Source organism: Symsagittifera roscoffensis, chromosome 10, assembly GCF_963678635.1.
Source record: "Symsagittifera roscoffensis chromosome 10, txSymRosc1.1, whole genome shotgun sequence".
Taxonomy (NCBI): Eukaryota; Metazoa; Xenacoelomorpha; order Acoela; family Convolutidae; genus Symsagittifera; species Symsagittifera roscoffensis.
In genome coordinates this window covers 46,438,592-46,456,758 of record NC_087071.1, presented here as the reverse complement: position 1 = coordinate 46,456,758, position 18,167 = coordinate 46,438,592, and the positions used below count along the sequence as shown (strand labels likewise).

The 18,167-nt window shown below is 41.1% G+C and overlaps 1 protein-coding gene across 2 annotated transcripts in view; it reads left to right on the top strand.

Moving 5' to 3' along the window:
- The window catches only part of LOC134855550 (uncharacterized), a 77,091-nt gene extending 60,013 nt beyond the window's left edge, over positions 1–17,078 (top strand). For both annotated transcript variants that reach the window (XM_063872092.1, XM_063872091.1), the window contains 2 exons: positions 8,302–8,458; positions 16,748–17,078. In XM_063872092.1, the coding sequence (XP_063728162.1) occupies positions 8,302–8,458; positions 16,748–16,997 (407 nt within the window). In that variant the 3' untranslated portion in view covers positions 16,998–17,078. The remainder of the gene's footprint in view (positions 1–8,301; positions 8,459–16,747) is intronic.
- Positions 17,079–18,167: the final 1,089 nt, after the last annotated feature.

Genomic DNA, 18,167 nt, shown 5'->3' with positions numbered 1-18,167 from the left:
TACTACTATTCTTAATAGGTTTGCCAGCGGTGAGTGTTTTTAACTCAACGGGAAAGGATTCCATCTGAGCAAGATGAATCAGTTTGCTTTCTGCAATATCAAGTTCAATGGGGTCGGTGATTCGTAAGTCTTTTCCACGAAAATGCTTATGTGAAGGCAACATCCTCAACATAAAAGCTTGTTTATATCTTGTAAAGGAACTGAACCTTTCCCAATTGAACCCGTGTTCGGGATGTTTGATTGATGTGACATCGGTGACGAAGGAAGATGATGTCTCCAAGCAATTATCAACATCACAAGAAGGACCCTTCAAACGAATTTTATTGATTACACGTTCGTCGGGTATAAACGGCCAATCAGTAGTCCTGAGAATGCCCGGACCAATAACCCAGCTGCTATCCTTGAGGGCTTCCGAAGAAATCCCCCGCGTACCGGTATCAGCTGGATTATCGCCGCTCAGAACATGGTGCCACTCAGCAATAGTGTTCGACTCGAGGATTTCGCCGACACGATTAGCGACGAATACAGGTAATTTTTCAGTGGAGTTTAGCCACTGCAAAACTGTTGTACTATCTGTCCACATAAAGACATGATTAATAGAGACGGTAAGTGCGGTCAGTATATCTTTTTTTAGTCGTGTGGCGAGCAGAGCAGCTTGAAGCTCTAGCTTCGGTATAGATAGCGCTTTCATGGGCGCAACGCGAGCTTTACCAAAGATGAAGGATATTTGAGTTTTATGCGAGCTCGCGAGTCGCGCACGCAAAAATCCAACAGCACAGAAAACGTCCTGCGAGCTATCACCGAACATGTGGAGCTCAATTTGATTAAGAGGCTCTGTGAAGTAACAACGGGGAGTGGTCAATTGCCCTAAGAGAGGGAGACCGGAGTGCCACTCGAGAAACTTATCTCTTATGTCTTCTGGCAATTCGTCGTCCCAACTTTGACCACTGATTTTCCAAATATCTTTCAGTAAAAGACGGGCCCTAACTGTGTATGGAGCTACTAACCCAACAGGGTCAAACACAGAAGAGACGAAACTCAAGACGGTTCGTTGAGTTATTGTTTTATCGAGAGGACGATCCACGCCTCTGCTAACAATCAATGTGTCTTTCACATGGTCCCACTTAAGACCTAAGACGTGTGATGATTGTTCGGCACCGTTACAAATTTCCTTGATGGGTGAAGATGAGGTTTCGGATTCCTCGGGGTTCATTGCTGAAGTGATTTCATCAGCATTACTGACAAATTTAGTCAAATTAAATCCTCCCAATTTTAGTAAGGAAACCAAATCGCGACTAGTTTTAATTGCTTGGGTAACGTTCTCGAATGAATCCAAGTAATCGTCCATGTAAAATTTTTCATTTACGACTGAGGCGGCCTCAGGGTATATGGAAATATTATCAGTTGCTGTTTTTTGCAACGCGAAATTGGCGCACGTAGGCGAATCCCGTGCGCCGAATATATGGCGAGTGTACTGATGAACTACCACATCGGAAGTGGTATCCTCCCGCCACAAAAAACGGAGCAAAATTTGATCGCGGGTAAGGACTCCTACCTGGAGGAACATACCCTCTATATCCGCGGAGACGGCGTACTTATGTTGACGGAATCGCAAAAGCACAAAAATTAAATTTTGGAGTAGGTCAGGACCCACCAATAAGGACTTATTTAAGGATGTGCCATGAAACTTAGAAGCCCCATTAAGAACTCGGCGCACCTTACCCGGCTTATTCGGATTTACGACGGGATGGTGCGGAAGATACCACTCGCGATCGGAACGCTTACGTGGATCATGCGGTTCGATGGTAACGACATAGCCTTTCCTAATGTCCTCTCTAATGGTTTCCGCGTATCTTTCGCGCAGCTCAGGGTCTTTACTTAACCTTCTCTCCAACGATTTAAATTGGGCGAGTGACGAGTAATAATTGTTTGGTAGACTGACATTACTATCAATCCAAAGCATAGGCACAATGTATCTTTCGCCATTGTGAACGGTTTCAGAATTTAGGATGGATAAAGCATGTTTATCCGCGGCTGAACGGGCATCGACTTGTTTGAAAGCACCATACGATTCCAACTCGTACCAGGATTTTATCTGGTCGGTCAGAGAAGAATCTTCAACAACACACTTGAAACACGAAGAAGTAGAATTACCGGACGGCCGCAACGGACCACTTAAGACCCAACCTATCGGTAGGCGAACGGAACACGGTGAGTTTTTATCATCTCCCAAGATGAACTCAATGGGTCTAACGGCGTGGTAGTAGTCTTGTCCGATAATAACTTCAACGTCCTCATAAGTATATTGAATGGGCTTAATAGGTGCTAATTGTGGATATTTATTCTGCAAATCAGCAATATTGATTAATTCGGAACCAATCCGAATATTTTCTTTAACATATGCACAGAGAGAAAATACGAAATCACTATTATTCGGCTCGGAGGAAACTGTAAACTTGACCCTCTGAGTCTCAACAACGGTGGTTGAATTGAAACCACTAATTGACAAGTTAACGGGCTCCCCTACTAAGCCGAGACGGTTTACGAGTGACGAAGATACCCAGGAGTGAGTCGATGCACTATCACAAAGAACCAACGTCAGGAGACTGGTTACATCCGAGGATACACCAAGTGTTGCAATTGGCAACAACCCTTTAGAAGATTCAATGTCATGTACATCACTAACAGCGGCATGGGTGGAAGTGTTTGTATTCTCCTTGGATTTGTTTGTTCCAGCCTTATTCGAGACATTTGAATTTTCCTTCCGAGGAAATATTCTTTCGGCTCCATGGAGCAAGACATTATGTGTGCTATCACACTCTGGCTTCGGGCACTTTTTTGCTCTAGAACATTGCCGGAAACTATGATTGCCATTGAGACAAGCGAAGCAAAGTTTCCGTTCAGCTACGTATTTTGCTCGCTGAGTAGCATTCTTTTCCTTAAAAACAGCACAATTCCACAATGCATGACTACCCTTACACAAAACACACGGCGGAAACTTAGACTTATCCTGAGCCTTACTACTTACCTGGCTATTGGCTGCAAAAACTTTGGTTGTTTTTGGTTTAACTGGTTCCTCGTTTTTTGCCTTAGAGTTGAGTAAACGTAATCTTTCATGCCCCTCGGCCTTTTCTTTCAACCAGTTGTTAAAGTCTAAGAGTGTTGGTCGCTGCCAATTATGTCTAACAGTATGCATTGACCAAGACTCCTTGAGGTTAGGCGGAAGTTTACTAACAGCTTGGTTTAACAGGTTAACACTCTTTAGATCATCGTTGAAAGACAATGATTTGAAAACTGCTACGAGGCCAGATATTGCAGAGGAGAAACTAATGACATTTTCCGATTTGTGCATCTTAAGTGGAGGAAAAGTATTCAGCTTATCAAGATGCGCACCAACAATGGCATGTGGTTGCCCAAACTTCCGTTGCAAGGTGGCCAGTGCATCCTTGTACATAACGCCACTGTAACTAAACTCCGCAATTGCGGTTTTTGCTTTGCCTGTGACGAGCGTTTTTAAGTATGTCAGTTTCGTATCATCGGTGAGAACAGCGGAATCAACGGTGGACTTAAACTGACCAAACCATTCGTGCCAGTTTAACGGGTTGCCGTCAAACTGGGCTAACTTCCATTCAGGAAGATGATCTTTGCGGCTATGCATCAATAATTCCGCCAATTCACGAGCGGAGAGAGGTCGATCCGATGAACAACCTTGGTTCGGATAAGCGGGAGACGGTGCGTAGTCTTCGTTGACTGGCTGATAACCAGTATTAGTTTGATTGACAAAATGCGGAACATGTTGTGGATGAACTGGGGGAGTATTAAAATACACAGTCCCACCACTAGTATACGGAGCGGCGGTGTTACACGATGGGACAATAGTTGTCACATTAGAAAAAATGTTTCCAGCATTACAACACTGAGCAGGCGTGACGATTGGAGTTGTAGCAGCCAATTGCCATAAGTTTGCATCACTTGTGTAGTAATCGTTGATACTAGGTGACACAGTATGCGGAACAAAGGGAAGATTATGTTGCGTCTGGACTGGCGCTGCATGGCAATTAGGTGCCGAAAAGAAAACCGGCGTTGGGTTTACTCCAGAAGATGAGAAACCACCACCAGCAAATGCAGGCGACAAAGAAACAAAACCAGAACCTGGTTGGGCCGGTAACATTGGGACAAGTAATGATTCCGGTTGCGCGATGGCAAAACTACCATTAGTTATGTTTGAACTCATGGTCTGTAAAGGAACAGCAGACGGCGGTGACACGTGTGCACTAGAATGCATATTGTTAACTGGGAATGGAACAGAGGCTGGGAATGAAACAGAAGCTTGCAATGGCAAACGGCTTGCCCAGCCAAATTGAGGCATAGCCCGATGTCCATAACTATGGATTCCAGGGTCACTAAATGCTGTGTGCTCATGGTTATGACTATTACTGGTGTGAATTGCATTAGCAAGGAGGGCGGAAGTCGTCGGTCCTGACGAAATGGGTACATGAGTGAAGGCCTGCAAACCTGGCGCACTAGCAACGTCGGGAGGTGCCTGTGAACTAACAGAGTCTACCCAATCATTAGTTCGATCGGTTGCTACCTTTGAAATAGGTTGACTTACTCCTGTTAAGTTACTTTCCGCTACCTTCTCGCTAACCTCAGATGAACTGTCCTCAAGTTCAAACGCTTTCAATTCCATTTCAATTAGTTGCTTTTTATGATTTTCAGACAATTGCTCTAGTTCCAGCTGACTTTGTTCGAACTTAAGACGGTTCTCTTGCTCTTTAAGTCTTAAAGATACTTGATACTGCTTTTCCAGCTCCTCATGGCGTCGTTTTACTAAAGCTAACTCATGCCGTTTCTCACTTGATGACATAGTGCGAACAGTCGACGTATGACGAGTGGAAGCAGATTTATCAGATTTATGTGAGTCAAGCTTTCTACTATCCTTAGACTTATTAGAGACCTTAGACCTGTTTTCAGATACTCGTGCTGCTGAATCACTTGTTTTGTGCGAGCGTGAGGATGTCTCAGACCTAGTTTGTTGTAAAGATCCCTTGCTCCCTGTAATGCCGGCTGCTGGAAATGACGAAGGTTCAAGGCTCATCTTGTAACTCTGAGCTTCGTGCATTACTTCATCGTTCATTTCGGTTACTTTCTTAAGCCAAAGGTCTTGCTGAGCAATAATTTTTTCAGGGTTTTCCGTTTTTCCCGCTAACCTAATTAATTGCTCATTGACGTCGACAGCTTTTTCCAACGCAATTTTACATTTGTAGACAGCATTATCAATTTTTGTAGTGCGACTATTATTCTCAATGTACTCAAGTAATAATGAGTGACCTTTAAGCAGCTCATTTTCTAGATTTAGACGGGTTTCGAATAACTTGCGTATCTTACTTTGGAATTTTTCGTCCATGTTTTTCACAAATTGACAAAATTCTACGGATGCTCACTTATAGAAAACAATCAATAAAATGAGATACTGTTTTGGTACGTAATCAAATTTGCATTAGTAAATCAACATTAGCTTACAAGACGGGGGAACTTGACGTCTCAAAGCTTCTACCTGAAGCCTATTTCTTATAGCTTTCCGAGCTTTGAGGGGTAAGCGGTTTCGCTTCTTACGTGTCTTAAGGATGTTAAGATTAGCGCTATAACGCCTTAGAAGGAGGAGAGTCTTTAACTCAAGGGAAGGAGGCTGGTGAAGCTCTTTGTACTTCTCAATTAGTACCTGGTCCTTAGCCTTACGCTTAGAGATAAAGTCTTTAAGGACGTTGAGAACGAGAATACCTGTTGAACCTAAACTTTCCTCTATATCCTCGGTTCCGTTCCGTCTACAGTATACGATCGCACAAATGTTTGTCCTATACCTTAATAACAAATTGACAAGTTGCTCACTACTCAGCTTGCGGTTATTGTTGCTGCGGTGCCTACTTATCGAGTTATTAATGGCGTCGTGCCAAATTACAAGGTCGTTACGGTGCGACAAGTAGTGATGAAGGTAGTACTGTATCCTTTTCTGAGAGTCCCTAGCGTTAAAGTTCAAACTTAAACCTGGCTTCGTAAAGCAAGTATCTTTGACGCGCTTCTGGGACGGAGCGGGAAGTTTTCGGAGCGCGTGATCCAAAGAACTAGCTCCTAGAATGAATACCATACACTTAGGGGACCTATGCGACGGCTTCGTTACGCTTAAGTACCAATGGGGTTGGAAAATTAAGTAGGTCGGTTGAACTCCAACAACACACACGGAGTAAACCTGAGGATGAAAGAATTCAACTTAACTCACTTAATATCACCATACCTGACCACTTAACTTTACTGTCACGCAACGAAGTCAATAATCTGACGGGCTGAAACGGCTTTGTTTTACTCGAAGCGAACTGGCTTTCAGTTTCATCAATGGTGGGTGGGGGATCAGGCAAATTGGTTAAGTTCCAACAACACACGCGGAAGAAACCTGAGGATGAAAAAACTCAACTTAATTTGCCTGATATTTCGCTACCAGACCACTTAACATAAGGTTGGTTTCATCTTACAGCACATTTTCGCAGAATTCTGGAGACGTTTTGAGGATTTTTTGTTAATTTTTTACTTTTTTCACAAAATTTTTCAGTAAATTTTGGTCAGCAGGTTCGAGTCATAAACCAATCCAAAAAACTAGTCCAGTACCTCTTGTCTATGTTCCGATTTCACTGATTAATATTCCGTTCACATATATCCAAAAATTTTTGGTATCGAGAAAAAATGTCAAGTCAGTTTGTCTATGTACCGACTGTAAGATATTTCAGTTCAACGGAACTGTCCAAAAATTTTGGGTATTGAGAAAAATTACCGGGGGCTAGCTTGCGGGAAAATTTCTCACTATGTATGACAGCGTTAATCAATTTTATAGCACAATTTGAAAGTTTTTAAAAAACTAGCCGAGTCTTACAGTTTATGTAGAATTAGGAGATTGGCTGCACCGGTTGAGGGTTGTCAAACCATGGATCTGTAACACAGGATCTGCCAACTCGTCCAGCTGGACACTTCGGCCAAATGAAACACTCGTCGTGTCTCTCGTGTTGCTGATACGGTGTCTTTTGTCGACCAGAAGGCTGGGATACTCCGATTGGCGATAATAGATCCCTAGATTCTTTAACTGGGCCCTCGAGAAAACTGGACCTCGGGACAATTGATACACTCGAGTTTCTTGTGGACCAGAAGGCTGGGATACTAGACCTGAAGGAATACTCGGCTGGAATACTCGACTGGGCCTGAAGGTTCGAAGGTACCTTGTGTCCCTCGATGAAGCTCGTGTCGTAAAGAGAAGACCTCGGTGTCCCTGTGTCCCTCGGTGAAGCTCGTGTCGTAAAGAGAAGACCTCGGTGTCCCTTGTGGGGCGCCAAAATGTGGCCGCTCTAATCTCCAAACGAAAATAAGTGAATCCGAATTCGTAAATTAATAAGATATTTATCGGTAAATCAGATATTTATCGGTAAATAACTCAGGCAATAGATAAATTTCGGTATTTTTCTATTGATCAGGACATCATACAACATTTTTAGCATCTCTCCGTTGTTGGTACAAAACGGCGCAAGCTAGCCACAAGAACCGGTCGGTAATGTCCTTGAGACAAATTGCTCTTTTTGGCGGTCAACCCTCATCAAGGCTGAACCGAATTAGAACCAAAAAACAGTTAACATAGGATGTAACCCCCGTTTTTAGTATATTAATACATGGGCAGGTGGGGGACTCGAACCTACGTCAACTGTTATTTCACACATATAATCGGCGTTAGCTTACTTTGTCTTAGTCCGCTTGGCCAACTGTGCTTATTTTATATGCATCTATACTCTTGTTTTATTCTACATTTGCATTGCAACAGGTAAGTTTTGGATATGTTTCGACTTTCTTGACAGACAAAAGTAGATCCAAAAGTTAATTGGTCAACCTCAGATTCGTTGCAAGTGACGTGACTAACAATGGGAAGGGTAAAGATTATTTCAACTCTCTAGATCACGAAAATGTGAGCTTAACTTTGAACTTAGTCTGTTATCATTTTCTTTGGCAAAAAAGGCAACCTAAAAAGCCAATGCTTCTCTGGTTATAGAAAAACTACCCGAGCTCAAATCATGAAACTAAATATACGATAACCATTGCAACAAGCCATCATTTAATAATATTATCCAACATAACAACAGATTATCACTGTTTTCTTTTGCTATTTTTACGTAATTCTGGTGTAATTTAGGTTACTCTGATTTAATTTCAGCTCCAAAATATGGAGGTTTGTTGGACATTCTTCTTAATAATCATTTTTGTGGCCTGCAGGTAGGAAGATGGACAAGAAGATGAAGCGAAACAAGGAGATCACTCTGCTCTTCTTCCTCTCCACTGTGGCTTATGTGCTCCTCTGGTTCCCAGAAGTGTCCTACGCCTTCTTCTGGCAGTGGCGGAAGATGCCCTGTCTCTATACTCAATACTTCAAGTAAGATGTACTAATTTATTACTTAAGTTTTATCACTTACCTTTATCACTTGTGAAAAAAGTATTGACTAGCCAAAACAGTTGGACCGAAATGGCAAAAGCAATTCCAGTTTCTTTGGAAAATCTAACGGGACGTATACTTGTATGCTGTGATAACTAACAATACCTCTGAGGTTTTATAGTGAAAACTGAAGTGGTTTCGAAAGAGTTTAATTAACCATAATGAAACCGTTTCTTTTCTGTTGTTAGTTTCTTACTGACTGTGTTCTTAGCCACAGGCCTGAGAGATTGACTCTCTTGGATTTGTAAAAGGTCACGTATTCTTTGACCTTGGTTTTTATAATAGAATTATATAATTTATAGATAACAATATGTATAGCACTATCAAGGTCAATATGTGATGACTATCTGATTACTGCGATAGCAGTGGCAGATGTAAGTAGCACTATCAAGGCCAATATATGAGGACTGCATAGTTACTGCAATGGCAGTAGCAGTTGCGGTACCACATACCCCCTCGATCAAGAAAATTTTTATACTATGTTATTAAAATTTTAAATAATAATGAATAGGAGTTTTAGAACTCAGTTTAAGAAGTTTTGGCTTTGTGTATTAGATAACTCATTTTCCATCTCTCTCTTCATGTTCCTCTTCCAACTGTAACGGGATTCTCCACTCGGCGTTCCATGAACGGGTTATGTCTAGCGCTTCGCTGCCAAACTTTCTCCTAAATAGATGTTTTTCCAGCAGACCAAATTTTGTCTCCACCGAATTAGAAGCACCAGGTTTAAAATTTGCAAGCTTGATTCTATATGCTTCGAGCGCGGCTTGGTTCAAGTCTAATAAGTTATTCTGGAACGAGATTGATTTCACCGAATGCTTAATCGGGTTTCCGTATCTGGATGGTATCTTTTTCGATCTCCCGCTTTTCCGCACTGATGTTTCCTCAAGTTCGGATTCGTCAGAAAACCCCGGAGGATTCATCAATTCCTCGTCGTCTCCCGCATCCTCTCTCGAATGCAGTATCTCTGCCGCCGCGCGCTGAACTCCTCGTTCAAGTACTTGATCCGCTAATCGATTCCAGTCATTCGCCGATAAGTCCTTACTATTGAAAGTGTCGAGGATTGTTTCCGCAGATGTAGTGCGTGTAATTTCTTTCTTGTTCTTGATAGTGTTCGACGAACATGCGTGGTCTGGCGCCTTCGGTTCGTTTACTTCTGCTGCTAGCGCAGCACCTTTATCCTGTAATATGACTTGTTGTGCGTCTTTCGTCGAGATTGGGCCCACTTTAGCCTTATTTGATTTCGAGAATGGTCCAGCCAAGTTTGGCTTCGCTCTTCGTACCGCCAAATTCAGTCCACCGCCTTGTAGGGTGTCTTTTGAAGTGATCACCGTTGGGCTATCCTGAAATTTTTCCTTCGCTGCACCTGGCTGTTCTAGCAATAAGTCTTCATCCGACTGACTCAATTCAGCCTCAACTTGTTCGTCTGATTGTCGCCTCGATTGCCTCTGTTGTTTTTTCTTAGGCTCTTCTCCCGATGGGGATCGTCTATTGTTGTTTTTCTCCTTATCGTGCACCGCAACCTTAACCTTTGCAATATCGCTTTTCCGGTAAATGGACCCTGCAGCCGTCTTAATTGTGGAAGGCGTTTCGGCTACGACCCTTCCCTTTAGAGGTTTCGTGAGGGCCTTACCGCTCTTCCTCCCATCGTCTTTTCGTATCAGGATTGGTGACGACTGACGTTGCTGTGAAATGGCCTCCGGTTTATCTTCAACGAACCCCCGCTCCCACGAGTATAGCATTTCTTTGCGTAGCTCGGGATTAATGGTACTCGTCTCATCCACAGTACGCTTTAGGTCGTTGGCCGAAGTATCACGTCGAGTCTGGTTCCATCTTGCATTGGCCTCCAGAAGCTCTTTTAGGGCCCGCGCTCTTTCTCGATCCTTTGCCGAGACGACTTGCTCTTTGAATAATGGACTCACATCTCGGCTGTTTTGTCCCTTCCGGACAATCTTTAAGTTGTCACGAGATTGGTCGATTCTCTTTTTGAGTTGCGAAGCCGTCAAGGCGGAGCGCTCCAGATGTTCCTTATCTAAACGATCAGAGTTTTGTAAGAACCTATCACTGAGAATTTTAAATTCTGTTTTTGGCAATCGCCCAAAGTGCGCTTCAAATGGCGACATTTGAATTGTCTTCTGTTTTATCCAACGAAGGTCGCGAAGTATCGTACTCAAGCACAATTTTATCGACGTTACATTTTCATCGAGTAACATTACTCCCAACCTTCTCTTGATGGTTTGTATAGTGCGTTCTACTAAGCCGCATCCGCGATGGTCGCCAACTGGACAGAATTTTTGTTCAATGTTATTGTCGGAGCAAAATTTTTTCATTGCTTTGCCCTTGAACCCGGAAAATTGATCCGTTCTAATTGATTCAGGTATTCCATGTATATCAATATATGAGCGAAGAAATTTTATTGACGACTTGCCCCCTGTTGATTTAGTGATTTTTACTGAAGGAAATTTAGAATACCTATCTATTGCTACCAACAGATAAATTTTTTTTCCTTTGAAATCTTCAAGCGGGCCAGCATAGTCTAATTGAATTCCTTGACCTGGCTGCGTGAGCAGCGGCAGAGGCTTCGTAGCGTTTTTTGGTATGATGTATTTTGCATTCTTACCATAGCGGGTGCAACTTCTGCATTCCTCTGCAAGGTTGACGATATCCTTGTGCATGTGCGGCCACCACAGGTACCTTGACACATCTAGCATCGCTTCCTGGCCTGGGTGACCGCGGTGAATTCTCTTTAGGACTGCCAAACGCAATTGTTCCGGGACAGCTAATCTGTTGTCAACCAGGATGCAGTCGTCCACAACTGAGAGTTGGTGCCAGAGAGGGTTGGTATATGGACCCATCAGCTCGAAGCTGTGTCGATCGTTCCTCTCAATGACCCGCCGCAGCCTGTCCATCCAGGCGTCTTCTGATATCAGCTCCACTAATAGGCTTCTATCAAATAGTTTGTTTAGGTTGTCCAGACTGATATCTGTACGCACGTTATTTTGATCTGGTTTGCCTTTCCTGGAAGCGTGACATGTCTTTTCCTTTTTAATTAAGCTGACTTCTGGGCTTTCCGAAGGGCTTTCGGCTGTTAGGTCCACTTCAATAATTTGGGGGATTTCACTTTGGGTATTCAATTGTGATGACTGGTCACCTCTATTACAATCTGCCAAGGCTGTCTGTGCCTCTAATTCAAGTAGACTTGTCTGTGCCTCTAATTCAAGTAAACTTGTTGGATTGTCTGGTCTCTCTGCCCCCATGAGGTCCCAAAATGACATTAGGGTTGTTCCACTAGTTCCTGACGCCTTTCCAGATTGTATTTCTTTAAGTCCTCTAGGCTTTATCGTCTTTCTCACTGGTCTCCACTCAACTTGCGGTATATCTGAATCAGAATCGTCTGACTCCTGTCGACTGCATGCAGCGCCTTTCTTTACCATCCGTGTTCGAGAGAAGGTGGTTTCTGTTACTTGTTCCGTTAGTTGATCGTCCTCCCTCTGATTTCCGTTCTGTTTATTTTTCAACTTCTTTGATTTTCATGTTTCACTTCTTTCCATTTTTGTCGATGACGCCGTTTCCTTAGGTTCTAATTGTTTGGAGTTTAATTTATCTTTGAGTTTTGAAATATCGACCAACTGTTTCTCACGAGCTATTCTGTCCAATGTGTTTTTGTGCTTCTCAACTGTTTGAAAACTTGAGTTTTGACCGTTTTCGTTCCGGTCGAGCTTTGTCCGGTTTTGAACAAACTGGTTGTCATAGCAACCGCGTGATGAGCTGTCTTTACAGTAGTTAATTTCTCTTGATGTTCTAGAATGTTCTGGAATGTTCATAGTGCTACTTTGGTTTGTTTCACTAGACCGACTGTTTAAACAGTCGAGTGCTTTATGGAAACTTTCTATAGACGTTACTACGAATCTCTCATCCAGTTCCGATTCTGGCCACGGTTCTCCATTAGGTTCTCTTGACAAGTAGTCAACGATACCCATATCCCTTCCGGGAATATGAGTAATTTTAAATTGGAAGGGCAATAATCGGTCAACCCACCTAGTCAAACGAGATTGATACGTTTTATTTGATCTATGTTCTCCCAAAGCTGATGTCAATGCCTTGTGGTCTGTTGCTATGACAAATTCTCTCCCTAGTAGATAATGTTTGAAACGATCTACCGCCCAAACTACTGCTAATAGCTCAAGTTCATTGGTAGAATATTTTTTTTCTTGAGCATTTAAATACCGGGAAGCGAATGCGATCGGTATCCAATCGCTCTGATGAGACCATTGTTCTAAAGTAGCTCCGAGCCCACTATGACTTGCATCGCATTTTACTCTAGATTGCTTTGCTGGATCGTAATAGTTTAACAAGGCTATATTAGCAACTGCCCTTTTTATGTCCTCAAAAATTACTGAGTGTTGATCGTTCCACTCAAATTTTTTAACTGGTAACCGGACATTTTTCATCTTCTTTTTTTCATTTTCTTCTTTCAGTAGTGGTCTAAGTTTTTCAGTTAAACTAGCCGCATTTGGAATAAATTTCGCTAAGTGGTTGATGCTACCCATGAACGATCTGAGTTGCTTTAATGATTTGGGGGGTTGAAGGTTTGCAATTGCCTCCGTTTTAGTAACTTTTGGAATTATACCCTGTATTGACAAATTATGACCTAACCAGTTCACTGCGGGCTGCAGGAATTCGCATTTCGAAATTTTTAATGCGAGATTTTCGTCGTCCAACTTTTGCAACACATTGTGTACTAATTTCTCGTGCTCTTTAGCTTCCCCCTTTGAAACAATTAGGATATCATCCAAGAAGCAAAAGGTATTCTTTGCGTGGTTTAGTGTTCTATCCATCGCTTTTTGGAATTCGGCTGGCATATCTGCCAACCCGTAGAAACCTGTCAGAAATCTGTACGTACCCGTTGCATTACCCCCTATTATATTGAAATTGCATTGTTTTGCTGTTTCAGCAGTTAGTTTTATCTGGCTATAAGCATATTTCAGGTCTAACACGGTGAAAAAGAGAGAGCCTTCTGATGCTGATGTGATGATCTGGCTAACTCCATCAATCAGTTCGCCCACATTAGGCATCTGGTATTTATTTTTGTACAACTGTCTATTAATGGGTTTGGCGTCCAAGGCTAATTTAATAGAATCGTCTTTTTTACCGTGATAACAATTGGGGCAATAAAACAATCGCTTGTGCATTTGTCTAATTTCGCAATGTGTCCCTCTGTGAGCAGCTTGTCTAGTTCTGTTTGAACTTTATCCTGAATGTGTATAGGAATTCTCCTACCTTTCTCTTGAATAGGGCACAGAGGATATTTAAATTTTGTACTCACCATGTGATTTTTTGATTCCCCTTGTCTATCGAATAGATCTTTGAACTTCTTATAAAAATAAATCTTCCAACTATCTGACTGTTCGCACAGTAACACATCAAACCTGGACCTTCGTGTTGGAGCCGATTTTTGCGTGGTTTGAATTCCTAGTTTACTCTGAAGATCTAAACCTAATATGCACCGCATACGTCTCTCTGTGACCAGTAATATCGCTCCCAACACTTCCCAACCTGCCGAACGTAGATTGGCCTTTAACGCTCCTAATATTAGAATAGGTCGTTTATTATAATCCACAAACTGCGCGGACAGGTTCAGCTTTTCTGCCGGAATAAATTTTGAATTCGAAGGTCCTTCCAGAATCTGTTTCGTTGTTGCCCAATTCAGGAGTGATACTGGACTGCCAGTATCTATAGTCATATTCAAAATATGACTATCAATCTTAACCAAAGCTTTAAGTGCTTTAATTTGATGCGATTTGGGATTTATGCGAATTTCGATCTTTTCAATTTTACCCGACTTCTCCGTCAATGCTCTATTCTGACTTTTTTCGTTATTGTACGCATTTTCCGAAATCCTTTTTGTGATGTACTTTTCTATGTCCATGATGGAAGTGCACTCTTCCTCTACTGACATGATTTCAAAATCATCACATGAATCGAATGTTTGTATAAGATTGCACTCTTCCCCCGAACTCGAATCTTCATTTGCAATTTCGTTAATTTGTTGAGACCTACACATTTTAGCGAAGTGATTAGGTTTGTTACAATTTTTACATGTTTTGCCCATTGCCGGACAATTTTTTAAATGGTTCTCTACAAATGCTCTACCGCATCTCGTACATTGTTTTTGATCTCCTTTACCTTTTGGAGGTTTATTTTCGTACTGTTTTCTTCTGTTTTGATTTTGACGTCTAGGGTTATACCCTTTGTTTCCGATTGCCATAATTGGTTCTTGTTTAATCTTCATCTGTGGAGTTGTAAACAGTCCTGAGCTGTTTGTGTTTGAAGATTTTTGGAATGCTTGAGTTGTTTGTTTGCTATATTCAAACTTTAGTGCACGTTTTAACACTTCTTCTGGAGAGAATGTTTCGAAAGTCAATGTGTCTTGGAGGACAGCATTTTTCATTCTTGAGATGAATAAATCTCGTACCAATTCTTCTTCCAACGCTCCCAATTCAGCCTTTGCTGCTTGTGCAGTCAGTGCGGCATGAAAAGATTCCAACGTTTCATTTGATTCGTGGGATCGTGTGAACAGTTTGTATCTCTCATAGGTAATGCATTTCGTTTTCTCAAATGAGAGTTTTGCTAATCGAATTATATCGCGAAACCCTAGTTTGGATATTTCTGTGTGAGGGTTCTTTTGTATAAATTTTTTCTTCCCTTCTGCTCCTAAAGCGAGGAATAATCTCGATGTTAGCCGTTTGCCCACTTCGTGATAGAATACATTGTGTCCCACTCTAGGTCCTCTTAGTGTCCGTTCTTCATTTTCTTGAACCACTCTATCTCGAGCCAATCTGTTCCGAGTTTCTCTTTCTGCTGTCGCAATCTCATCCTCATTTTGTGCTGGTGTTTCAGGAGTTGGTAAAGGTTCTTCTAATACCGGTTTGGGTTCTTGTAACATTATTTCTGGATCCACATTCTCTTTAACTGTAACAGCTAATAGGAACTGGTCAAGCCACGTTTCAAAACTCCAAGGTGGGTCTGAATTTGCGGATGCCCAAAATACTGGGATTCCTAGATCAGTCCTATTATCCTGAGCAGTGAAACCGGATCCTGCTGGCTGCGCCATGTGATAACTAACAATACCTCTGAGGTTTTATAGTGAAAACTGAAGTGGTTTCGAAAGAGTTTAATTAACCATAATGAAACCGTTTCTTTTCTGTTGTTAGTTTCTTACTGACTGTGTTCTTAGCCACAGGCCTGAGAGATTGACTCTCTTGGATTTGTAAAAGGTCACGTATTCTTTGACCTTGGTTTTTATAATAGAATTATATAATTTATAGATAACAATATGTATAGCACTATCAAGGTCAATATGTGATGACTTTCTGATTACTGCGATAGCAGTGGCAGATGTAAGTAGCACTATCAAGGCCAATATATGAGGACTGCATAGTTACTGCAATGGCAGTAGCAGTTGCGGTACCACATATGCAATTGTTCTGTTTACTAATCGTTCGAGTTTTCGTTCCACTGTTTTGCTAATAAATACTTTTTTTCACAAGTGGCCGTTTCCATAAAATCGGCTAAGTGAAGGACTGATAGTGCATCGGAAATGGAGTTATAAATAAAACGTCGAATTTGTTTTTGAAAAAATTTGATTTCCATATTTTTCCGTTGTCAGCCAAAGCGCTGACAGGGCTGTGAAGCACTAATTTTCTTAAAAAAAAACAAGCCTATTTTAAAAACTTTTTTATAGTTAGCTGGCCCAAATGTCGTAAGTTAGCATCAAAGGGGGGAACCTTTGGGCTGCCGGTTGGTTAATTCTCTGAAGTGGGGAATGGAGCCTTCTCCGCCTTCCCACCTCTCCCAACAAAATTCACCCCTGGAATCAAAATACTTTCAAAAATAAAAAAAGCTTTCATCGAAACATTCTTAATATATATTAAATAAATATTGAGAACAGAAAAAATTGCTATTTTATACAATTTGTTAAGCTTGGAAATTGTGTTAAGCTTGAATTGGCACTTAATTTTGTCCAATATAGCGCATGGAAAACATTTTTGTTAGCTCGATAGCTTTCTTTCAAAAAAGCTTTCATTTCACTGAAACTTCACGTGTTTTCTGGAAAAATCACGTGTTTACAGAAAATTGTAACTGTAGATAATTTTAATGTTTTTTTTTCAATTATCCAAAAAAGGCACATGTGACAAATGAAGCAGACGAGACCTGTAATTTTTTCAGGTTCAAATATTCATCTCGCTTTGGTTTCTTCATGGATTGGGCGAGGGAACTTCTGTTCTACATCTACAGTGTGGTGAACCCACTACTCTTCATAGGAACCCAGAAGAACTTCCATCTAATGAGTTTCAAGCAGGACTTGATGAAGAAGTTCGGCCGGAAATGGTTGGGGGTGTTTTCGGAGAGGGCTAATAACGACACATCTGCCCGAGGGGGAGCGAGTTCGAATGGAAACATAACTTCGCCGTTGTGATCCTAAATCTGTTTATTAACCCAACTCTGATGTATTCTATATGAATCATTGTTGTAAGACTAACCCTTGGCTCTTTTCCAGTTTCCCCTTCAAATTCAACTTTAAACTGCTCATTTAACAATGTCATAATGCAATGAAATTTGGCGCGATGAACAAATCGACAACTGTAAACAGATTCTTTCTTCATACTTTACCTCGTAACTTCACGCATTTAGCCGTAATAACGCGTAAAACAAACATAAACCTCGGGATTTTGAAAGGTGGAGGGAGTGAGCCCAACCCTACAATTATTATGACCAAACCTGTTTTTGAAAATTCACAAAAGTTTTTTTTCGAAATCTGTACTTTTATGAAGTCTCTATTCGAATTGTATCATGATTTGATTCAAATTAATCTCATACAAGATTTTATATGCTGTACATGTAAAGTATTTTGTGTCAAATTTGTATTTTATAAAAAGGAAACAAGACTGCTCGTATCAGGGCGAAGCCCTGAATGTTTCGACTGCCTTTTAAGGTCTTTGGAGCAGTAATAACATGGAAATTTTAAATGTAATATGATAAAATTAATTTTTTTTCTATAAGTTTTGAGGTTTTTTGTGAAAACATCACCTCACACGCCATATTAAGTACAAAGTGATAGATTTTGCTCCTATTAAAAAATCAATTATTGCATGTAACCTACCTTGAACCAATTTGGAACGATTTCTAAGACGGAATAAAATTCGCTTACGCGTTAATAGCGCGAAAAATATCGCTCGTTAGTTGTTCCAAATTGGCCAAAATGACCAAAATGGCAATCTTTAAACCCTCATAACTTTACAAAAAACAATCACAGGTGAAATATTTTTTCAAATTTAAGCTCAGGACAATAATAGTTTGCGAATGATCTGAAAAAATTTGGTTAAAAAGTCGAAATTTGCTTGAAGAAAAAAATACCCACCCGAGCACAATTATTCCGTTAATTTCGCTACGAAAGTCGGAACAAAAAAATGTGAACCGTCAAAAAAACTACATATTATAAGTTTGAATCGTTTTTGCAGAGTGGAGTTTGATAAATTTTATCACAATTTGTGAAATATATGCGAGCTGAAAGTATGCAAGGGATGGCTTATTTAAAAAATTGAAAATAGTAGAACTTTTTTCGTCAATTAAACTGATTTTCCGAGAT